Consider the following 25,700-nt stretch of genomic DNA (forward strand, 5'->3'; position numbering starts at 1 on the left):
AAATTATATTTTGTCGTGTAAAAGTTCCCTAGTATCAATATAAATTTCTAAATGCAGACTTGAGAATTTTCGGAGAGTTTGGTAAATTTTCATGCACAAAATTTAGCTTTTTGGAGAGTTTTTTTTATAAATTGTAGTCAAAATTATATTTTTTCGTATAAAAATTCTTTAGAGTTAGTGTAAATTTCTAAGCGCAGACTTGAGCTTTTTGGAGAGTTTGGTAAATTTTCATGCACAAAATTTAGCTTTTTGGAGAGTTTTTTATAAATTGTAGTTAAAATTATATTTTGTCATGTAAAAATTTTCTATAATCAATATAAATTTCTATGTGCACTTTTGAACTTTTTGGAGAGTGGTTTATAAAATAGTTAAAATTTTATATGGTATTTATATGTCTAGCAAAAATACCCTAGAACTTAAAAATAACATCAATTAATATTGAAAAAACCAAAAAAAAATGCTTGAAAAACACTTAGCGTCGAAAAGCTCTTATTTAACCGAGCTTGGAGCTTTCTGTAGAGTAACCAATATAATTTCCTTATTTTTTTTTTTTTTTTTTTTTTTTTTTAAATATGGTTAACGAAATATTTCGTCGAGCAATATTGTCTGAAGACAAAAAATTAACATCAATATAAATTTTTGTAGGCCCATTTGAATTTTTTGGAGAGTTTTTAAAAAAATGTTAAAATTTTGTCGAGCAAAAATCCTCTAGAACTTAAAAAATAACATGCATATATAAATATTGGGAGCACCAGAATATTGGCAGATGATACTTTGTCGGAAGAGGTTTTTTTTAGCGGAATTTGTAAATTTTTGTAGAGTTACCAAAATTATTATTATTTTTATATTTATTTTTTTAAATGTAGTCGACAAACTTCAACTCGAAGAAAATTTATCTGAAACTTTAAAATGAATATCATTCTAAATTTCTGTAATCCGACGTGTTTTTTTTTTTTGGAGAGTTTTTTATAAAATGTTAAAATCCATATTTTATCAAAATTCTTTTAAACTTAAAAAAAAAAAACAAATTCAAAGTAAATTAATATACATATGCAGATTTGAGCTTTTTGGAGAGTTTTTTTTGAAGTTTTTAGAGATTGCCTAAAATATAAAGTCAATATATGTATATTTTGACTATTTATTCACATATGCATGTACATATGTACATATATTAGTGCAAAAATTCCACATACAATAAGTAGGTTCAGCTTTTTGGAGAGTTTTTTATGTTTTGTTGAATGTTGTTAAAACTATATTTTGTCGTACGAGCTCTCTGAAACGAAAAAATACAACCAAAGTAAATTTCTGTGCAGACTTAAGCTTTTTGGAGAGTTTTCGAAGTTTGTAGAGCTGGCCTAAATGTACAATCGATATTTATTTTTACTGTTTTTGCACATTTACCAGTAAACAATTTCCAAATACAACAAAAAACATTCAATTAAACTTTAAAAGTGCAGATTTGAGCCGTTTGAAAGAGCTGTTTGGAGACTTTTGTGAATTTTGTTGAGTTAATCTATCGCTTTAATGAAAAAGTTAAATAACTTGGTCTATCTTCTATATTTACTGTCAGTAAAAGTCTTGCTGAATGATTTCAAACAAGACTTGTAGGTGTAGACTTGAGCTCTTTGGAGAGTTTCTTGTTTAGCACTTGAAAAATTGTATATTTTGTATTACCAAATAATATTTCAATTTGTTTTTGTCGTCATTCGAAACAAAAATAATATTTTAACGGTAGAATTTTTACCCTCCACTTGCACTCCAAATATCGTTTGATCTTGAGCTTTTGAAATTGAATTATATGTGTCACACACACACACTTGCTATAAAACACAATCATTTTGAAATGCAGACACAATTTCTTTTGTTTAAGGTATCATTACACGTTTTTTATGCAAATATAACTTAAATACTAAAAAAAAATTAAATGCCTAAAAGTATGCAACGCATTTTTAATCACTACAGTAGCGGCTACTTATTTAAAGCCAACAATTTTATAACTATTGTAGTTGTTAGCAATTTTAATATAAAACTAACTATCATTACCTTCCACAAAGCCGTTCGTTCTCAACTTAACTTAACGTAACTTAATAAAAGTGAAACCAAAGCTTGGCTTACATTTACTTGAAAATCAAACTGTTTGTTTGTATGTCACTGTATACAAAACACAAATTGTAACTAGCAGACAGCTAAAGGTCGATTTTTTGTTGCTTTTTTGCATTTTTTTATTATTTATATATATTAGTGTTAATTTAGCTTTAGTTGGAATTTAAAAAAAATATATGACAACGTTAATATTTATATATATTAAATCACCTGAATACATTTTGTACTCATACCGAGCCATTCAATGGAATTACGTTGAAGTAAAACTCCTTAAATAACTGAAACTATAAACTATATACATATGTATGCTCCATATACTTATGCATATATACATACATTCTTGCATATGTTTGTTGTAAAATTTTGGTGTTTTTGTAATAACTTAAGTGTGTTAATTTATGGAATATTTAACGAAAATAAACTGAAAAAGCCAAAAATGACTTCCTTTTATAAAAAATTGTAAACTTTTGACGTTAACTTTATTGTGACCCCCAGTGTATAAAGTTGAAAATGTTTACAAAAACTTGTGTGTATACATACATACATACAAGAAGCCAACTTGAAATTTAAAAGCAGTAATAATGATTTTATTGTAAGTAAATTTTACCGTCCCTGTTTGAATTCAAAGACACCGAGTTCATTTTCAGTCCAAAACTCGGTGGAAAAATATTTATGGCAAAATGAAATATGAAAGTTGATGTGATATTGCTATCAAACACAAAGAAAAAAAAAACAAAAAAAATACAAAATAATAAAAAACAATTACAAGAAATACAAAAAATAAAAATAACCCAAAAACAAAAAAATACAACAAATACAAACAAAAAGAAAAAAAAATCTTAAAGTAAAAATAACCTAAAAATAAAAAAATACAACAAATAAAGAAAAAAAATAACCCAAAAACAAAATCTACAACAACAAAAAGTATGTATTTCTTTCAATATACATTATTCGAACTAAATATTGAAACTAACCTAAAAAAAAACAAAAAAATAAACAGAAATAAAATCTCAAAAAATTAATTAATTATAATAAAGCAACAAAAAAACATATTTTCATACTTGCATTAACGAGTATACATACATATGCATTAAAATAAATATTATACATACATACATACATAGAATATGAATATGTTTTTAACAGCGACTAAAAATATAAAAAATAATTAAAATAAAACAAAAAAAATTAAAATAAATAAACATAGAAATTAAAAAAATAAAGTTAAAAAAATTATGAAATATACATACATGCATGCATACATAAATATTAAAAAATCCAAAAATAAATAAAAACTACATACATATATACACACACAAACACACAACTACATACAACAACAAAAGCTACTTACACACACACACACAAATATTTAAATACGTCTAAACACAACAAAAACAACAACAAACAAAATTATTAGTCATATGTGACATATTTCAAGGGACAGTTATGTATAAGCAAATTAAAAATAAAAAAAAAAAAATAAAAAATATTAAAATACATATTTGAAGTACTTAACAAATTATGACTAGTTTTCATACCTAAAAATTAAAAAAAATATGCGAATTAAAAAGTAAATAAAATAAAATAAAAAAAAAATATTTGCAAGTTATGCAATAGCGACGTTTTAACGAAATTAGCGTTTATCACGTGACAGCAGCGGTCATGAATATCAATTAATTATACATAACAACAAGTACATACATACATATGCAAATGCATAACTAAGTAATAGTGGACCTTTGGTATACAGGGAACATACCCAATGGCAACATTTTAGTTACGATTATCATACATACATATGTATATACAAACATACATAGATGCATGAGCAGCAGTAAATGCATAATATTTAATATAAACTATAATATTTATGTATGGTGGTAGAAATATTTAAGTTATTATGCCAAAAACGAACTTGATAAAAGGAATAAAAATATAAAAAAAGATTAAAATGGAGTTTTTTTTTATTAAATATATACATACTTACTAAAAAAGGCGTTGACATTTTATGAATCACATTAGCTTGCCCAGAGCATACTGAAACTATGGAGGGAACACTTCTCCACACAGCTGAATGGCAGTGAGAGCATAACACCAGGAGATGGTGAAACCGATTCCACAATCGATGACAATGGAGCAGACGTGCCATTAACCAACCATGAAAAAGCACGCAATTACCCAACTGAAGAACAACCAAGTGGCGGTAGCCGATGGATTACCGGTCGAGCTACTCAAATATGGCTGATAAGGCGCATGCATCAACTTCTTAGTAGAATATGGTCGGACGAAAGCATGCACAACGATTGGAATTTAAGTGTGCTCTGCCCAATCATCAAAAAGGGAGACCCCACAATCTGCGCCAACTACCGTGCGATAAGCACCTTCAACATCACATAAAAATCTCCATGTCACTGTTGTCAACGTCCGGTGTGTTTAACTAGGGTACCTACTGACGACAGCCTTATCCCACGGCGCCCAAAAGCATAGCGGATTAAATCCAAGCGTTGATCAGCGCGACCAATTAGCAGTGTGAAAATGGACACACTAACTACCTTGGTAGGGTTCGATGCTCATTTAAAATCTCTGCCGCACTTTGGGTCCGGCACCCAGTTGCAATCCAACTTCACATTCAACCGACAAAGTGTATGTTCTTCGCGAATTCGGGTTTTAACCACAACCAACACGTTACTCGCCGAGGGGCAAGTCCGCATCAGCAGGTTGGAGCGAACTCCAAGGCTTCTTGCTCTCCGTTGTACCAGGACTATGTCTCCGATCAGACCTCGTAACCGAACCTACTACCAGTAGAGCTTCCATATTGCTCTGGATTGTTGATCAGGCGTTGGTCTTGAAACGCCCATTACACGCACACATCATTCACACAAGAAGCTAAGGCTAATACCTAAACGCCTTCGCCGCCTAAACAATTCGCACGCAAACGATCCTAACTTTTCGGCATTGCGACTAGTGTATATCACATCGCTAACATCTAAACGTGTATCAGTCGAGCTAATCCAAATACCACCCAGATCTCTAATGTTCGACAGTCCGACTTAGTTAGAATCTAACGCCCCGAATGTACTCGTAAGTCACTCAACCTGCCACCTAGACCCTATCATCTAAAAGCTTTCTGCTCCCTAGATATCCCTCCCCCTCACATCAACATCAGAAATCCAATTATCCAGCAGCAATGCGTCACTGTTGACTGTCATAACTTCGAAGTCGTAGATAATTTCGTTTATTTTGAAATGCTCATTTGTCGGAACTGCCGATATCGGACCACTAGTATAAGATATAGCTGCCATACAAACTGAACGATCGGAATCTAGTTCTTGTATGGAAAGCTTTCTCATTCGAGAACGTATCTTCACAAAAGTTGGCACAGGTTATTTTATAAGGCAAAATGTAATTTCCAAAGAAATTGTTCAGATGGGTTAACTATAGCATATAGCTGCCATACAAACCGAACGATCGGAAAAAAGTTCTTGTATGGAAAACTTTTGCATTTGACAAGATATATTCACGAAATTTGGTACAGATTATTTTCTAAAGCAACAATGTAATTTCCGAAGAAATTGTTCAGATCGGCTTACTATAGCATATAGCTGCCATACAAACCGAACGATCGGAAAAAAGTTCTTGTATGGAAAACTTTTGCATTTGACAAGATATATTCACGAAATTTGGTATAAATTATTTTCTAAAGCAACAATGTAATCTCCGAAAATATTGTTCAGATCGGATTACTATAGCATATAGCTGCCATATAAACTGAACACATAGTTACTAAAAGAAATGCACCTGTGAGGAGTATATCAGCTTCGTTGCAGCCGAAGTTAACGTTTTTTCTTGTTTTTATTTGGGTTTCTATTAAATTAATTTTATGGCATTGAAAAAACACACACACAAAATGAAACACAAAAGTAAAAGTGTCTTTATTTTAAATCCACTAAGGCAATGACATAACTTCTACAACTTTTCGGTGACTCAAATAATCTAGTGCCTATATACTAGCAATGCGCCGTGTGCCGTTTGTTCCTGCAGTGCCCCACTGTTGCTTTTATAAGCATATATTTCTCATTAAATCAACGACAATTTTTCGACACGCGCCAATAACGGCGAATCACAATGATATTCCAAGTTTTTTACCGCAAAATCACCAACTTTATTAGTGAAACACTTCAAGGTTGAGATGGCGAATGTGCGCACAGGATAATTGTAGTAGGTGAAGTATTGGCCATTCACAGCAATGATGAAAGCCTTGTCGCCAATGCCGAAAGCGATCTTGAAGAGTTTGCCGCGCTGAAAGGGAAATTCGCCGTCGGTTTCCTCATCATCGGAAGAAAAGCTGTCGTATATTGGTGAGGTGAAAAATTGTGTTGATAAAAAATTTCGAAAATTAATTATTAAACAACTTTTAGTTTTACCTATTATCGGAACGCTCATAAGTACGCGACACTGTTGTGGTCTCAAAGTTAACATGAAACTTCAGCACCACGCGTCCAGTGTCGTTACATTGGAAACATATGGAGAATGCTGTGTTCGATGGACCTTTAGCAATGCACTCCATGGCAACAACGGTACCTGGTATTATGCAAAATTATATTTTTTTAAACTATTGTCAATTTTTTACTTCCACATTTGTAATATTATATTTGTTAAAACCCATGTAGCGATTTACTTAGCTTACCAACTTCGTATTTCTTCGGCACGTCACTCTGGAAGGCAATTTTTTCCGCACAAATCAAGCTTCTGGGAAACACAAGTGGAAACAGCATACGCTGGTGGAATTGTGTAATTTTCTCAAAATCGCCGTAAACCATTAGGAAATTTATTGGTTTGGGAAATTTTACGAATTCAAACGCGCCGTAGAGATTGTCGTTTATGTAGATTTCGAAACATTTTTGTAGCACAGCTATGCGGAAGGTGAAAGTTTGACCTGAAGTATAATAATATAAGTGATGTTAAGCAAGATATTTTTTCATTTACTACGCAAATGTTATGAAGTCGGGTCTGCTCTACTGGTTTTGTGCACTCGCACCCTAAATGTAGGCTATGTTTTATACACTTTACTCGATTGCAGTAAATAGGTGATCAGAAAATATCTAATATTGGAAATATCTAAGGCAAATCTGGTAAATATATACTTGAAAGAAAAGATTAAGTAAACACATAATTTCATTTCACTGACAAAGGGATCTACGTACGAGTACGAAACCTGATTTTATGCGATCAAGCACTGTCAACTCGGCAATAACAGTTTAGAAAAGTTTTCCCTATTCAAAAACAGCTTTTTCATCTGGAAAAGCTTTACAAACATTGCTTGCTTGTTTTATAATTGAACTTCCTTGCCTTATTTTCTTGACTTCATCATTGCGACCCTAAAGGTATGCAATGATTCATTTATATATGAAATGAAAGCTGTTTAAAAGGAAATAAATATTTTTAAATTAATCCAAATCTATCAAAACTTTGTGTTCTTATTAATTTTTGTAATATTATTATTACACATTGCCCTGACTCAAAAATAATGAATTTTCGAAATCTAAATTTTTGTGGTAGCGACTAACAATGGTTGAGCAGAAGATCTGTTTCGGTACGGAGGTGTAGTGTTAGTTCTTTGAGTCTGAAAAGCATGCAATTTGTTGTTGAAAATGCCTAAAATATGTTGCGAGTGGTTAGGGTTCTGTTACCGAGATGACAACCTTTTATACAATACCCACAGCAGCCTTTATTACTGTACTGGAATTGACTCGGATTTTAGTCGACCAAGAGCTGTTATTTCAGCATTCTAATCCTGTTTGGAACGGTAAGTAGTAAATAGTAGGGTAGCAGTTTTTTGGTAAAGATATTACAACTCATTTGATCTTAGCAGTTTTTCCATGAAATATATTATATTAGATCCTTTATATACAGATAGGGTAAATAATTTTTGAAGAAAAAATAAATTCATGGTGAATTGAAAGCCAACGGAAACGAAAGATAAAGTAACAAACTTTAAGAACAAAAATAATTTACGGGCGATCTGAGGTCGAGAAAAAGAAGGGGAGGAACGTGGATGAGTTTTTAAGAGTTTGAAAGTGTTTATCTCGATTAAAACTACGAGTCCAATAGAAAAAAGTTGTATGGCAATGTTGTAGGTAATAAAAAGATGTATAACTTTTGTATATAGACTTTTTTCACATAACCTCAAAATTTACTGGAAAAATTCAGATATCCAAATTTTTATTTCTCGTTATATTAAACTCATAGCGAAACAAGTAAGGAAGCGCTAAGTGCGGGTCCAACCGAACATTTTATACTCTTACAACTTGCAGGAAATAAAGCCGGGGAAATTCCTAAGTGCGCCGTCTTTAAAAGCGTTTTTCTCGAAACTGTGTTTTTGAAGTCGGTTGGCAAGATTTTTCGAGAGCTACTCAACCGATCTTCATGAAAACTTACACAGATCTTTGAGATACAATTCTTAAAGACTTGGACGAAGGATTTTTTTTCGACAACTATTTGAACAAAAATTGAAATTTTAATTTTTTTGTAAAAATGTCTGCCAAAAATCAAATTTTTAATTCTTTTTTCCTTCGTCCAAGTTATAAGTTAAGTTTTTAACTAAAACACGTATTTTTTTTTTTTACTTTCATCCTGTAAGGAGTTATCCTGCCAACGCGGGCGCACCTTTTTTCCAGTCACCGGAAATGGCTTCGCATTGTTGTGCTACACGAACTGATACAGCATCGTCTCTGTAAGCTTTACAAATTTCATAGGTGGCTTGCGTGGCATTCTTCCTTTTTTTATAAAAAATTTTCAGCTGTAACTTTTTTTCAACTTTCCCGAATTCAATTTAGCACTAGAGATATCCGACTGCAACGACATCTATTGACAAAATACGAAAAGACTTTTTCGACTAGCCAATATTTAATTTTTTATATGAGAAAAAAATTGTTGAAAAAAGGCTGGTTTTTACCCGAGGAAACCCATGTAACCCCTTAATTGTTTCTTTATTTGTACACTGGAAAGGAAAGAGTTAGATGAAATTTAAAATTGTGTTACATAGGAAGTAGGCGTAGTTGCAGTCCGATTTCTTCCATTTGGGATATAAGAATGTGAGAAGAATGTCCCGAGATGAATTGGGTTGAAATCGGTCGAGCAGGTCCCTTGCTACTGCAATCCTCTGTAACAAATTACAGCTCTATATCTTATTTTAGTGCTCAGTTATGCCACTTTATAGGTTTTCAAAACAAGTTTTACCAAGATATCTAAATTTTTACTCCATTTGCAGCTTGCACAGACGGACGGACGGACAGACAGTCATCCGGATTTCAACTTTTCTCGTCATGCTGATCATTTATATTTATATCCCCATATCTATCTCGCTTAGTTTTAGGTGATACGTACAACCGTTAGGCGAATAAAACTATTTATTATACTCTGTAGCAACATGTTGCAAGAGCAGAAGAAAATATAATATAAATCAAACAATTCCAGGCCAAAATACATATATTTTTTTAAACTGAAGACCCGTAAATTAGTTTTATGGAAATTATTTGTATAAAATGTTCAGTTACACCTGAACTTAGCCCTGCCTTACTTGTTCTCTTAATGTCTGTTATTTAATCTTTCTTTTTCGATGGATTTCAATCTACTATGAACTTCTCTTTTTATCATTTTTAAAGGTCTCTGCACTAGGCTAATAAGTGATAGCAAATTTTTTGAAAATTCCATAGAAAGTTTAAATTTAAAGCTCGACACTCTTACACCGATTTGCCTTTGTATATGTACCATATGTGCTATATTTAGTTTTACCTACCAGGCACCAGCGGATTTTTTGGTCCATCAGCTTTCCAGTTCTTCGATATCTCCTCCTGCTGCCAACCCTCTCCCGGCATAAACATGCTCCGTATTATTTGATTCTCTCTGAAATTCGCCTCAATCTTTAGATAAACCGTTTCACTCTCATTTTGACCCTTTATATTATCGGTTAGGTCCAAGCAAATTCTAAAAAAAAAATTATTTAAAAGTGCATTAATATAAAATACTTTCATATTTACTTATTTGGATTCGGTTTCACTTTCCCGCTCACGATGAGCACATGCCCGAACGGCACGTCCGTCAGCAATTTGCCCTTCCAAGTGTTCATTTCACTTTGACTGCCACAAAATGAATGATTCCAATCGTCTAACGACGACATGCAACGGTTGTTAACTCGTTAACTGGCAACTGTCACTTGCTTCGGTTGACAATAAATTTATTTAAATTTTATGCGTTGGAATTTTCGTAAGTTCGGTATTCCTATATATTTTTAGACACACTTTTACTATAAATGCACGAGTTTATATAACGGTATGCAACAACTAATTATATTTGTACAACAATTTGCAAGTTGAGTGCGTGCAACTCGGTGCCGAAAGGATTTGTAAGTCGCCTGCCTGACGTGCGGTAGCCGAGTGAATTAAATGCGCAAACGAATTGTTGTGAGTGCCTATAAAAATGGAGTGACTGATGTTTTTCGTTTGTTCCGATTATTATTATTATTTGTTACGAATTTGTATGCAATTGTGTGCCGTGTCGCCGCGAAAACTCTTTTCCAACAACTGTCATGGACTTGTATGTTCATATTGTCCTCGTGTGTTCAGCAGCCTTTTGTTTGCTTGTTATTTATATTAAAATACAATAATTTCCCCAAGAGCTCCTGCTTTCGTACAAACAACACTCACATATATATGTATATACCGTTATACCTGCGCCTCACACTTTCAGTTTGTTTTCACCAAACTTTAATGCACGTGCATTTATATAGGGTGGTGATTTTGGTGGCATACAATTTCCTAGTATGGTTAGTCTGACAGGCTAGGTTAGGTTAGTCTGGCCGACTAATGACCCACGCATAGACCACTTTTGGTCCTTTACTATACCAGGTGGAGTTCGGTTACGAAGTCCATGAAGAGTAGTCATCCCTAGGATACCTGCACTTGGTTCGAATTTCAACAGGCCCTGTGGTTTTACTAACGATTCTTCATTTAGTGTCTCATAACGTGGAGAACCAAAATCAAAAAAATTTCAGGTAAGGTTAGGTTCGTCTGACAGGCTAATGAGCCACGCATAGACCAATCTTGATCCTTTGCTATACCATATGGAGTTCCATTACGAAGTTCATGACAGGTAGTCCATCTTAGGATGCCTGCACTTGGCTCGAATCTCAACAGACTCTGCGGCTTTACTAATGATTCTTCTTTTACTTAGTGTCCCATTTCGTGGGAATTGTAGTCTTGTTAATGCGAGATAAGTGCAGAAGAGATGATCCATTGTTTACCCGGTGCCTTTCTCTTGTCCTTTCTATAGTCCACTCGATCTGTCAGCTCCATTGTGCAGATGTGTGTCGCTACCAGATTGTGACAAGTGAGTTTTCAATCATATTCCTACAGTCCCTTCGATCGCGTGCCCGTAGGATCTTTTTACATTTCCGTATTTTAATTTGCCTTCCCATGCTTCCGCTTAGATCGTCGTATAGTCAATGCACGGGTTTTTCAATGTGAATCACGTTTTCGGGTTCGGGTTTCGGTACACCACTCTTGGCAATCTCGTCTATAATCTCATTGCTCTCGATGCCTTTGTGACCTGGCACCCAATAGAAGTAAAATCGCTTGGTTCTAGTGATACTTTCCACTGTTGTCCTTCTCCCAAAACACTTTCGGCCGATGTTCTGTTACGATGTTAAACCCTTGATTGCTGTTTGGCTGTCCACGTCATGTAAACTCTGGAGTTGTCTGCTGATGCATTAAAGACTGGCTTTCCCAGTAGCAAATGCTTCTGCTTGAAATATACTACAGTACAGTAAGCTTTAAAGGCTGCCTTATACCTTACTCTTGACAGAATATCACTGCACGAACTTCGTCCTACGTGATAGTTATTAACCAGCTGTCTAAATAAACACATGCCTTGGCTCCCACTTCTCTGTTTACAGTCATAACTTCGAAGTCGTAGATAATTTCGTCTATCTTGGAATCAAAATTAACACGAATAACAACATCAGCCTCGAAAACCAACTCAGAATAACCCTTGCCAACAGCTGCAACTTAGGACTGAGTAGGCAATTGAGAAGTGAAGTCCTCTCGACGAACAAAGACCAAACTCTACAAGTCACTCATCACCCCGTCCGGCTATATGTTGCAGAGGCATGGACGATGACAACATCTGATGAGACAGCGTAACGACTTTTCGAGAGAAAGGTTCTGCGGAGTATTTATGATACTTTGCGCATTGGCAACGGCAAACACTGCAGTCGATGGATCGAAGAGCTGTACGACATAGACGACGACATTGACATATGTAGTTCGGCGAATTGAAAGCTAAAGTTTTTTCATGTTTTTATTTTACTTTAGATAAACATTTTCACTTCCAAAAAAAGCACCCTTTATTTATTTATTATGTACTAATAGTTTTCCAATTTGTTGTTGTTGATATTGTTGCTGATTTCATAGCTGCTGTTGCGCTATTTGCTCTTGCGTGCCTTTGAAAACATGAAATTGATTCCCTGTCTGAAGTTTTGCATTTTCACCTCCTTCATAACAGAACTTTCTGTACCCACAAGTATTCGTGTGTGTGTGTATGTTTGAAAAAAGTTTGCAAATCTTCGTAAATGTTTTCGTATTTAAGGCCAACAAGCGTTATTTTATTGTTGTATTAACCGCCACTTCACCTCCAAGTTTACCGCTATCGCATGCCACCTAACTGCATGAGCACTTGCGCAACTGTCAAGGATTCGCCTTTGTAGGCGTGGGAGTAATCACAGCTTATGCAGTAATTCAGTTGTTACCCCACTTTTGTGGCAGTTTCGGGGAAATTCACTTTCATGTCATTGCCTTTCAAACCGAATATATATGTATGATGATGATGTTTTAATATATAAACTATGTAATTTATATCAGTCGATACTTTTTCGAAATTTTCACTTGACGTAGAAAGATAAAAGAATACATTAAAATTATGGTTCATGGTATGGCGTACTCAAGCTTTTGAGATTAGGCAATATCAACAGTGGAAAGCAAATTGGAAACTTCGATTTTGAAGACTTTTACATGACACAAAGGAGAGTGTTCAAATTTAAAAAAAAAATATTTTTTTAATTTTATGAGACATTATATTTTCGAACTTTTATAAGATTTATTGAATTTTGCTCTATAATAACACCCGATTAGCTATAGATAACATAATTCGTGTAAACTATATCACATTCTTATATTTTTATAACCGATCTATGATATTTTATATTAAAGAAGGAATCCCGATTTGCAAGGTAATTGGTATGTCACCTTGATATAAGATATAAGTATATACTATATATTTACACTGTTTCGAGATATTTGGTCTATACCTTCGTGCTGTATTTGAAACGGACTACCATATCTCTTGAATTACTGTACCAAAATCTACAAAGTATGTTTCTCTTCCGAAGACTTTAGCTATTTAAAGGTCGTTGATAGTCAAAATTAGTAAAGCCGATGAGTTTGCAAGAAGAGACAACCATACCGAAATTCCATCGGACGCTAGTTTTATGGGCTTCGAATCAGCTCGGCGAACGTTGATCAGCAACCAGCACATGTAGGGTTGCGTAAGCTTTCTGGCACAGAGTGGAATCGAACTGGTTCATTGAACTGCTGGCAAGGCTCACGAGCCTACCGCAATGATAGGCGTCCTAGCTGGACACTGAACGCAACTTGTCATATTTGCAATTAGTAAGGTAAAGTCAAAATATCTAGACAGTTTCTTCTTTACTGTTCAGTTTTCGTCAGATCTCGGTTGCCATACATTTTACGAATCCTCCGAATTGGCTGAAACTGATATTAGCCACCTCAATAGATTTGTGGTAAGGCTGTAGTTGTTTTGTTGATATATAATAGTCTTTTTGATCAATACCTAGCAGTTCAGGGCATTAGAATGGGCAAGCGCCTCTAGCAGTCTAATTGGATTTCTCGTGGCCTCACCAGTAATCAGCCTGTTTAGCTAACCTAACCTACTCTAACTTAAGTTTCTGAGATATGTTTGGAGACCTCAGCTTAGTACAACTCCAAACATGTATTAGTTCTTATTAAAATTTGGGCAACACCAAATTTATTTGAGTTACAATAAACACTATTTCATGAGCAAAAAGTAATTGTTTGGACCAGTGTTTGCGATACTTTTTCAAACAAAATCAAAACAGTCGGTGGAAAGCGATATTGATGATGTTGCTGCCGGCAAATACATGAAAAAAGTCTTGAGGGTGACTGATATCAAGAAGAGATTCTATTTTCTTTTCATTCCCACCTCCATCTATTCTGGCGTACCTTGTATTCATTTGTGTCAAAGGGGGTTTTAATGGAAAGCAGTCTTGGTTATGATACGAAGTTAGTTTTTAAAAAACTGTGTTAAAAGTTGGTTGAAATGTTATCTAGGACATTTGGTTCTACATGCTTAGTCAACTAGTTTGGGAGACCTAGCATTTTGCTTAAGGTACTTGTAGCATAATTTGGTTCAATATATTCCTTCAACCTGTGGTGGATCTCTTAGAGTTAAGAGTTCCTGCAGAATAAAACGTTTATTCTTTTCAGTATTAAGGCATTCACATTATACCAGTGAAGAGCATTAGATTATTTCTAAAACAAAGTAGAAAATCTGCCTACACTTCCATACCGAGCATATTCTTTTTCTTTCACAAAATCTATTACATACTATATCGATATATTGCTTTTAATGTGGCATAAATTATATAATATTGTTTGTGACTGATTTTGGTGAATTGATTTCTAATAAATGTTGCTCGTCAATTCTTGTTAATCAAACAGTAATTCATCGAATTTAGTTAGTATAAGCTTATGTACAAGTGTCTTGTCACAAGTTCATCGTCCTTGAATAAACTTCGAAAGTTGTGGTACAGTTTATTGCACTTATTTACATAATGTTATGCATAATAATGAATACAGTGGTGGAAAGTGTTTTTTTTTAGAAGAGGTGGTTTGAAGTCTGAATATATTTTGTGTAAATAAGAACAAATTCGACTTTTACTGTCTTTGATTATAGCTGAACCAGAACTCAAATTAACATGATAGCAATAGCTCCACATTTCCTCATATTTGATTAGGTCAAAAAAAAACTTGAAAACTAATTTTCAGAACAAAAAATCGCAAAATTTTTTCTGAAACATATATATACATATGTATAACAGAGCTTTCCGAACTCGAAGTGGAACATTTTTAGACGAAAAGTTATGTATATACATATATTTATATGTGTATTGTACCGATTTTCCATGATTAACTGAAGTATTCTTAACAAATAATGAGGTGAAGTTCGCAGATGATCGCTTGCCAGACAATATATGGTTACCATACTTATGTACCAAGTGGCAGTATTTATGTAGTTATAGAAGAGGCCATCTATTTGCTAACTCTCTTGGAAAAATCGTTTGTAAACATGATGAAGGTAAGATGAACACTTTTAGGATCCTTACTAATTTAAATTTCGCGCAAGAACCCATTCATCGAAATATTATTTTTCTAGGTCGGTAGTTATTGACTGGCCAAATCTCACATCAAAATAATCATTAGTGTTTAGTGTACGCTTAACTCTCTGAAGTACATAAAGTGCGTTCGCCGATTTTTACGATGCGTGAAATTATTCAAGAAAGAAGTTTCTTAAAATTTTGTTTGTGGAATCAAATTTCGGGTGCCGAAACATTCAGAATGTTTGAAAAGGTCTTCAGTGATAATTTTTTGACGCGAGCAAGTGATTTTGATTGGTTCGAAGAGGGTCGAGAACGCGTTGACGACGAACCACGTCTAGGACAGCCTTCAACATCCACTGATGATCAACTCGTCTATAAAATAAAGGAATTATTGCTTAATAATCGACGATCAACAGTCCGAAATCTTATTGGCATCGTTGGAATATCGAAAGGATCAGTGAATACCATTTTCAAAGATCATGTGGGCTTAAGAAAAGTGAAACCAAAATTGGTTCCAAAATTACTAAAAAATAGCATAGTATTAACGTCTGTGAAACCTAGCTTTTCGACTACCTGGATGTCATGAAAGGTATTATTACTGGCTTTGAATCTTGGATCTACATATGCTTACGATCCGAAAATAGACGATAAATCGGACGAATATCGTGGCAAAGGTGAGCCCAAGCCGAAAAAACACGTCAAAGCAGGTCAAAAATCAAGGTTATGTTGACAGTTTTCTTCGATTATCGAGGTGTGGTGCACTTCGAATTCATTTCGACTGGCCAAACTGTCAACAAGGAATTCTTTTTGAGTATTATGCGTGATTTGCGCGAATCTATTCATAAAAAGAGGTCGAAGATATGACAACTCTTGGTGTTTGCACCACGATAGTGCACCGTCGCATACTGCATTGATTCTTCGTGAGTTTTTCGCTTAATTTTCAACCAATATCGTGCCGCAACCAACGTACTTCGCCTGATTCAACTCCAGGTGACTTCTGGCTATTCATCATACTCAAAACACGCTCGACAGAACCCGTTTTGAGTCAATTGAAGGCGTTAAAGGTGACTTGCCACGCGCATTGAAGGCAACACCGACAATTGACTTTAACCACTGTTTCGAGGATTAGAACAAACGTCAAGGGGGATTACTTTGAAGACAACGACATATATTTTGAAGAATAAATTAATAATTTTAAAATCATGAAGAAAGTCGTACTTTGTTTTGCTCATAGCAGTATATGTATGAACTTAGACGATATGACCCATTTCTGCAACTATATTTGAAAAGCTATAGGACAAATTTCGTCAGCACCTGGTGTCAAGGTCTTGAAAAGTGGGTGCTAAGGAAAGGACTACTAGGAAGCCGGAATAGGCATCCTCGAGATGGAGATATATGGTACGTTTAAAGTGATCTGATATTGGGATAAAAGAACGTGTGGAAAATATCGAAGGACTAGTTCACGTAGTCCCCGTTGTTTCTTTTTGGTTGCTACAAACTTAATGTACCTTGTTCAGGGTATAAAAATATCATTACCTCAGTCTAAATTAGTGTCATTCAATTAAGCACAATGACCTTTTTCATACTTTCTGCTTAAAAAGATAATGATGAAAAATACACCGATTTTTTTAAAAGCCTTCTAAATCAGAGGAAGAGGAACACCTCCACTCCTTTGGAAAGACCAGGTGGAGAAGGACCTGACTAAACTTGGAATCTCCAATGACAATTGGTATTAGAAACGACTGGCACGCTGTTGTTAACTCGGCTATAACCGCGTAAGCGGTGTCTACGCCAGTAAAGAAGAAGAATCAAGAACGAAATGTTCTAACTAAACTGACATACATAGCTAACATGAAGTTTCATTCACGAACTCCGCGGGCACAGATTTTTGTCAATGATTTCCGAAAAAAGTAATAGCACTTGTTAAACAAGAGCTTTAAATTAGTTCAAATTGTTAGATATTTTTAGCGATATCGAAGTCAACAACCGCCTTACTTCGAAATCAGAGTGCCCTAAATATTATATCTCTAAAGTGCGACATATATGTACATACATACATATTTCCCAGAAGATGATATAGATCGCAAATATGCACATACAAATGTATATTTGATACATGTAAATGTTACATACATACACACTTACTTATACCTACAGTTATATGCATGGGTGTGTTGGTGTGACATAACATCTAAGTAATTACAAATTCAACAATCATGTTATTTTGACTTTAATTTCCGGTTGTCACTCAAATTGATAAGTTTTTCCGAGCTTTCTTTCTTAACATCTATATAGCGGCCCTGGTTCGCTCTTGCACATACATATGTATACTGCATAGTATGGTACAGCTATATGCTTTTCTTAAGTAGTTTGCATTACTTAGCATGCCGCCAAATGTACATATGCACATACATATATATGATATATGGTATGTATGTATGTGTGTGTGCTCAAGCAACTATAAATATTTCCAAAGAGTTATCAGCATGTACATTTCTTCTGAACAAACAGTGTGCCACATATCAATGCGGTAGAATTGTGGCGTGCAATTTATTTGAACTAATAAAGTGGGCATTCAATGTCAGGTAATCGGGAAGAAAAGTAGTATACACAAGAAACGAAAATACCTTGTTTGGTAAAAAATATGCAGAATTTGTTTGCTATTGAGGCAATATAACCTGCAGAGGTAATTTTCTTAATGCATAAGAGATGTTCTTCCCGATCCTGACAGAGCTTTTGATATTGCTCAACGTCAGTTTACACAGTCATATCGTATTAGTTTTGCGGGATACCAAATTCAGACAACGCGGCATAAAGGCAGTTTCTTTTCGTGCTGTCAAAGGCAGCTTTGAAATCAACGAAGTGGTTATGTGTGTCGAACCTCTTTTCACGGGTCTTTTCCATGCTTTGGTGCATATCAAGTAAGTTGTTGATATGGCAGTTGTTGATATGGCAGGCCTGAAGCCACACCAATTAGGTTAAATCAGTTTGTTGACGGTGGACTTTCATGGTCTTTCACACAGTATGGTCGATATTATATGCGATTTTGAGGAGTTGCCACACTTATCCTACGTCGGGCAAGCTTTCATGCGACCATATTCTACAAAGAAGCTGTGCCCTCCTTATCTTTTCAACGCTCGGCCGGCAATCCATCGGCCTCCGCCGCTTTGTTGTTCTTCAGACGGGTAATGGCTATTCGAATTTCTTCGTGGTCGGGTAATGGTACGACTGCTATATCGTCATCGACTGCAGTTCACCATCTCCAGGTATTATGCTTTCACTGCCATTCAGCAGGCTGGAGAAGTGTTACCTTCATAATCCCAGTATGCTCTGGGCATCAGTCACTAAATCACCATTTTATGTTCAAGAGTATGCTCCTGCTTTGAAACTTTCAGGTAGTACAGATGCGGCGACTAAGACGTCTTCGTAGAATTTTCGAACATTACTCCTGTTTGGCAGCTTGTCAAGCTCTTCGTACTCACGCTTTTCGGTCTGTCTCTTTTTTTGTCTGCAAATGCGTTTTGCTTCCCTCTCAACTCTCGGTATCTATCCTCTCCCGCACGTGCTGTGGTTGGTTGTAACGTTGCGAGGTAGGCAATCTGTTTTCTCTCTACTGTGACACCGTACTCCTCATCGTACTAGCTGTTTATTTGCCTTTTTTGAAAACCAATGGTTTCGTTTGCAACTGTATGTAAGGAGCTTGAACTGCCGTCCCACAGTTCCCTTACACTGAGTTGCTGATGAGTGCTCTCAGAGGTTAGGAGTGCAAATCGAATGAAAAATCGTTGGACTGTCTTTTGTAATTGCAGCTTCTCGACGTCGAACCTTCCTTGTGTTTGTATCTTGGCTGCTACAAGATAGTGGTCCGAGTCAATGTTAGGACCTCGTTGTGTACGCATGTCTAAAACTGGAGACGTGTCTTTCGTCTATCACAATATGATCGATCTGTCCGGGGACAGCAAGGTAACTTGATAAATTTACCTATGCTGGAATCTAGTACTACAGATAATCATTTTTTGGCCCGGTGAAGTCGATCAGCCACAACCCATTTAGGGATCTTTAATCATGGAGGCTGAATTTACCTACCGTTGTGCCAAAGATACCTTCTTTGCTCACCCTGGCGTTAAAGTCGCCAAGCACGATTTTGACATCGTGACGGGACAGCTCTCATAGATGCGCTCCAAGCGATTATGGAAGACATCTTTGGTCACAACGTCCTTCTCTTATGCTTGGGCATGGGCGCAAATCAATTATATGTTAAGGAAGTTCGCTTTAATGCAGATTGTGGCTAGACATTCATCCACCGTGGTGAATGCCAGGACTCGTCGACGAAGTCTCTCTCCCACCACGAATCCCACACCAAATTTGGATTTTTTTTCATGTGAATAGGTGAAATACAAAGTCATAAGAAATAATGTTAGCTTTAGTCTCAAGTGAATTTTTTCAGATTTCAGCTTCTTAGCTCTTTTTTTGCTTTTCAAATTTTAAACACTTGACCCTTGACCCATATTACCCAGATTATATAGAGTAGTGTACAAGGTAACCAGTGTGCTTTTGCAGGTATGTAGCTTATTAGCGGAAGATATTATTGCATTATTCGACTAACAGTTAGTTTACAGATTACAGTGTGGCCTTTAAGGTTTCTAATTTAGTAGAAAGACAGATATGACCGTGTGCAAAAATTGTAAGAAAAATATGAAAAAAAGTAATTATCAAATCTTGATCGTCCACATCCTCCTTCCAACATTTTGCTATCGCTTCTAAGCGGAATAATCACCGCATGCCTGACTTATCAATATTACTAACTTAATTTATTAAATATATGTGACCTGGTCTACGAAAAGAGAGCTAACGTGCGAAAACTAGTTTTCTGGGAAAAGCTGTTAAAAATTATCGTCAGTTTCTCGTTATCTCATTAATTGTTCTCCTTTTTTTTGACACCTAAGCCCCCTTTCCGTAGACCAGGTCACATATGTATTACTTCGAATTTTTTTGTTTTTGTACAATACTGTTATATCAACAGCTTGAATTTGGACGTAAAAATCAAAGTTAATAGCACTAACCCATATTAGGGACTATATAGTGCAATAAACCATTAATAAGCAAAATATACGGTTGGCACACATAATACGAAAGCTTTAAAGTGATAAAAACCCATGAAATGTCGTGGTCACTACTTTATCAATCATTATCTGCTTGAGATATGGAATCATTCCGCTACTGTAGTTGAAATGCGCTAAATCAAAAAGCTATAAATTTCTTTAAGCAAATACATATATATGTATATATATGGACATTGGTGTATTAATTAATTATATTATATACTAGGGTGGTTCAAAAAATTCGAATATTTTTTTTCACTTGGTTCTTAGAAGTATAGGTACTTCAACACTTCTATGAAAGTCGCTTCAAGTATGAGCTCCTTAACGGTAAGGTCCTTCGCCTTACTGTTTTCTAATTTTTTTCTTATTATTAGTTAGAAAATTTCATATCTTGTTTCCAAATAATTCAAAAAATATCTCGTTTCATGAATTTATAGAGTTTTGAATGCTCTTCAGAGAGGTCTCTGATGATTTCTTTGTAGGCCTAACCGTTTAAAAGATATTAACGGTTAAATTTCGATTATTTTAAGGACAATTTTTTTCTTCTTCTTATGAATTTCATAACTCAATGACCTTCAGAAAAGTCTCTAACCATTTTTTTGAAGACCAAACCATTTAAAAGATATTAACGGTTAAAGTTTAATTATTTTAAGGATTTTTTTTTTATAAATTTTATAACTCAATAACCAAAAATCATTATAAATCGGAAAGCTTTTAGTTTTTTTTTACAAAACGGGCTCTCATAACTTATGCTTGGAGAGACTTCTTTTGATATGTCTAGGAACCTGTTTTTCAGACTACCTTGCGAAAAATTTAACCCACCCTAATATATATATATAAATATATATAATATATATGCTAAGAAATATATATTCCAAGAAAAAGCCATGCTACTTCAAGTCACTGCATTCAACGATAAGTATTTATCACTTTTTGGCAATTTCAAAACGAACTAATTCTTAAAAATTGGGCAACAGGTTGACGTTTATTATTTAATTAAAGCGCTTAGATAAGTTATCGCCGCACAAATAAATATATCGAAATTAATAAATATCTTAATTGTCAATTTTTGAATAATTTATATATTAATGCCATGAACCCGACGGTGCTAAGCTGGCATTGATTATATTAAAATTCTAAATAAATAAGTGACTTAAAGGCTATTTTTGTAACCCTGCTGTAATAGCAGAGATTTCAGTAATTACAGACTTAAGGTAATTTCAGCGACTGAACTCTTAATTGCCTTAAATTTAATAAAGTTATCTAATGACTAAATTAGTAGTTAATTGCTAATAAATTGATGTAGAAGTGCTCATGCAACCCTGTGAAATATATTCATTAGGCAAGGAACACGGAAAAGTTCACAACATTACTCGGAAGTTTACTCCGCTGAAATCAGAGCAACAGCTATTAACTGTCTGGTCAATACTAATCTTTAGAACTAATTTAAGTGCATCTGAACACTAAACATGGGGTGCTTCTTCTATAAAAATGGATCTACGTAACTAGAATCAAAAGGGGCTCTCTTATCCAAGGCTGTTTTCTTCTTCTTTTAATTGATAGCCGCGCCGTTAGTTCTGCTTTCTCCAAACTGGATAAGAAAACGAAGCAAATGGGTCTGGTAGTGAACTAGGGCAAGACGAAATGTCTCCTCTCCTCAAACAAACAGTCGTCGTATTTGCGACTGTTGACAGACATAACATCGAAGTCGTAGAAAATTTCGTCTATCTTGGAACCAGCATTAACACCAACAATAATGTCAGCCTCGAAATCCAACGAAAAATTATTCTTGCCAATAAATGGTATTTCCCTCATCATTCCCGTTCTGCTATGTGGTGTAGAGGCATGTACGTTGACAACATCTGATGAGTCGTCGTTACGCGTTTTCGAGAGAAAGTTTCTGCTAAAAATTAATGGTCCTTTGCGGATTGGCAACGAGTCATACGACGACATCGACATAGTTGAGAGAATTAAAAGACAGCGGCTATGTTGGCTGGTAGAGGTACGCGCCTGGGGAAACAGAGGAAGACGAAGACTTCCACTCCGTTTAGAGAGCTCAGGTGGAGAAGAATCTGGTTGCACTTGGTATCTCTAAATTGCGAAAAGAAGAAGCAACTGGCGCGCTGTTTTTAACTTGACTATAACCGCGTAAGCGGTGTCCACACCTTTAAAGAGGAAAAATAAGACGTAACTAGAATTCCGATTTATGCTTGGCCAAACCCTCTGCATCAATCAACAAGACTGTTGGCTATGGTTTTACGCCACTATCAAAACGGCTCTAAACGGAATAAGTTAATTAACATATCAATTGTCACAGTAAATAGACCTGTTGGAACCATAAAAGTTTGCGTTCTGTCTATATTGAGATAAAAAGGGTTGCTCAAAACACCCTAAACCCCCCTTCACTCAAAGTAAAACCTTGTAGGCACTGAAAAGTATATATAAATGATCAGCGAGACGTTCTGAACCGATTTTGTCATGGCCGTATATCTGTCTGCCCGTAAGTACGTCTATCTGCATTATTGCGAACTAGTCCTTCAGTCTAGAGATATCGATCTAACATTTCGAGCACGTCCTTTCCTGATCAATGAAAATCAAGTTCTTGTAGGGAAAACTTTTTGTTCTGAGAACGTGGCTAGAAGGAACTAGCAATACATTTTCCGGTGGATTTTAATGCGTTTTCTGATTAAGTTCTTCAAATAGATATTTGCTGTAAGAAATGAATCTGTGAAGGGTATTACAGCTTCGGCCATGATTATATTATATTTCTTGACAGAAAAATATATAAAGTTTAAAATCTACTTTATCGTAAAGTTTTAGAAACGACAATGAGATCGACTTTTAGAAACTGTAAGAAAGAACTTCCATTTTCATCCAAGTTATGAAAATTAAAATATTCTAGTCGGATGTAAATATTTCTTAATCTGATGATGATTAGATTGAAGAGAATAGTTGAAATCCGCGTGACTGTCTGTCCGTCCGTCTGTTCAAGCTGCAACTTGAGTAGAAATTAAGATGCCTTGATGAAACTTGGTGTGCGCATTCTTTGTCAAAAAAGAAAGATAGGCGTAATCGGACCACTGCCACGCCCACAAAACGACGAAAATCAAAAAAAATATGGTGCAGAGGCATATCCGATGGACGATGGACGATGCACGTGGTACCTCGCACTTTTTGGTAAACCAAATATCTCGAGATCCGTCCGACTGATTTCAACCAAATTTGGTACGTGACATTTCTCTAATATTTTAATGTTAAAGTGCGATATCGGACTACAGTTCACGCCTACTTTTTCTTTTTCACAATTCCATTTGAATCTTTCATTTTCCAGTATACAAACCAAGAATCAATATAAAGGGATATAACTTTGCACGAGTAATGCGTATAGAGTATGCCAGCTTTTGCCCAAAAATTGTAAAAATCGAACAAATATTTTTGAAGCCCCTAGGTACCGAATATTTGGACCCCAGTATCCATAGTTGACTTTTAACCGAAAATATTGGTCAATGTGTCTAATTTAAAATTGAAATTCAGAGAGAATCCTTTCCTGATAATAGTATGTCTGTGTATTAGAAATGGTTTGAATAGGGTCAATACTTCCTTTAGCCCCCATATACCTAATATAAAGATTTTCGCACTTCCTGGTGACTTTATACCGCATATATCGGGGAAAATGTGAGTTATCAGAGAGTTATTAAGAGCGTGGGATTCTTATAACGGTGCATATTTGAGCTTAGCAGGAATAAAATCGGCTGAAAACTCGCCCTGGCTACAATCCTTGCAAGTTGCAAGATGTTAAATGTTCGGTTATACCCGACCTTAGCTCTTCCTATATGTTATAGCTGTTTTCGATTTTAGAGACCTTAGAGAGTAACGAATCGAACAAACAACAGGCATAGATTTAGTCGTCTGGCATATTCAAATACAGGTCACATAAGAAAGGTCCAACTACCACTTTAATCAGATGTCTACAGACGCTCATGTACTGAATTCCTCTGAATAATTATGTTGTTGGTTTCCCATGCAATGGAGCTCCTACATGGCTAGCAAAAATGCAGCAAATCAAACACTAACACCTTTCTTTTCCCACCGCCACTCAACCCTCTCGAAACATATTATCATTGGAATTCCCCATTAGCTCAGCAGCTCCGCTCTCGATAGCTCTCGATAGCCCTCGAATTGCACCATTAAAGCAACAAACAACAAGAACGCATGGAAATTTATCATAGCTAGATGTGTGAAGGTTAAGGATTTTATAGCCTGTTGACAGCCCATACTCTGCTTTCTAAGGATTTTAAGAGACCATTAAAAAATATTATAAATATTATAAGCATTTCATACCCCGATAGGTAGAACTTACTGCCGTCAAGCCACGTAATAACATTATAGCGTCGATCACTTTATATATATACGCTAGTATCTATATTTATTCCACAATCAGATGCGCGTGTGTGTGCGCGCGTCAAAGTGCCCTGTTGGCCAAGTCGTTGCCACTTAAGTTTGAAAATAACTTAAGCCAAACGAACAAACTTTTGTTTAAACAATTGTGACAGTTTCTATTCACTTGGCTCAAGTAATTCGCAACTTAGGCGCAGACATGATCCAGAATATACCAACCACATGCATATATGCTATACTTGTATATACCCAACACAACAACAACACTTGCAAACTTAAGGCTTTGCGAAGCAGCAAAGAACTTTTCAACAACCAACAACCCTACTTGGACACTTGTCGGGCATTTGTGGGCCACGCGATCGCGTTCGGTTGGAAACTTCTTATCACAGCGTTCGACAATATTCACCTGTCGCGTATCAAATCGAAACTGAATGCTTCAAAAATTCGGTGTACTTTAAAATGCCACATTGAAAATGTGGCCAACACGACATCAGAACACAACGACATATTGATATATAACTGCATATGTATATAAAATACATATAGATAGTTACTCACATATGTATATACATATATATATGGAATATATAGCGGAGCATATCTAACGGCACGGGTTAATAGTC

General features: G+C 35.3%; 1 protein-coding gene and 1 long non-coding RNA gene across 3 annotated transcripts; one reads left to right on the plus strand and one right to left on the minus strand.

The window, feature by feature from the left end:
* The first annotated feature begins 105 nt into the window (after positions 1–105).
* LOC126754131 (uncharacterized) lies at positions 106–3,350 on the plus strand. 2 transcript variants are annotated; one of them, XR_007666266.1, is made up of 2 exons: positions 106–117; positions 1,076–3,350. It is a non-coding gene; the product is annotated as an uncharacterized LOC126754131 (long non-coding RNA). The 2 variants fall into 2 exon arrangements; XR_007666267.1 differs by lacking the exon at positions 106–117 and adding an exon at positions 245–256.
* Positions 3,351–6,014: 2,664 nt separating this feature from the next.
* Positions 6,015–10,734, minus strand: LOC126753127 (uncharacterized). Its single transcript, XM_050464312.1, has 5 exons — positions 10,146–10,734; positions 9,905–10,092; positions 6,794–7,042; positions 6,531–6,687; positions 6,015–6,451 (listed from the first exon to the last, which is right to left on the minus strand). Exons 1-5 carry the CDS (start codon positions 10,283–10,285, stop codon positions 6,184–6,186), a joined length of 1,002 nt encoding a protein of 333 aa, XP_050320269.1. The 5' UTR covers positions 10,286–10,734; the 3' UTR covers positions 6,015–6,183.
* Positions 10,735–25,700: the final 14,966 nt, after the last annotated feature.

Source organism: Bactrocera neohumeralis, chromosome 3 (assembly GCF_024586455.1).
Source record: "Bactrocera neohumeralis isolate Rockhampton chromosome 3, APGP_CSIRO_Bneo_wtdbg2-racon-allhic-juicebox.fasta_v2, whole genome shotgun sequence".
In the NCBI taxonomy this organism is placed as follows: domain Eukaryota; kingdom Metazoa; phylum Arthropoda; class Insecta; order Diptera; family Tephritidae; genus Bactrocera; species Bactrocera neohumeralis.

What these genes read in the sequence shown, in the direction of transcription:
- LOC126753127 (XM_050464312.1), bottom strand. Translation starts at nt 10,285, where the DNA reads ATGTCGTCGTTAGACGATTGGAATCATTCATTTTGTGGCAGTCAAAGT. An exon ending in GTGAAACCGAATCCAAATAA is followed by an intron (nt 10,093 to 10,145) that starts GTAAATATGAAA and finishes TTTTTTTTTTAG; the next exon opens with AATTTGCTTGGACCTAACCG. An exon ending in AAAAAATCCGCTGGTGCCTG is followed by an intron (nt 7,043 to 9,904) that starts GTAGGTAAAACT and finishes ATTATACTTCAG; the next exon opens with GTCAAACTTTCACCTTCCGC.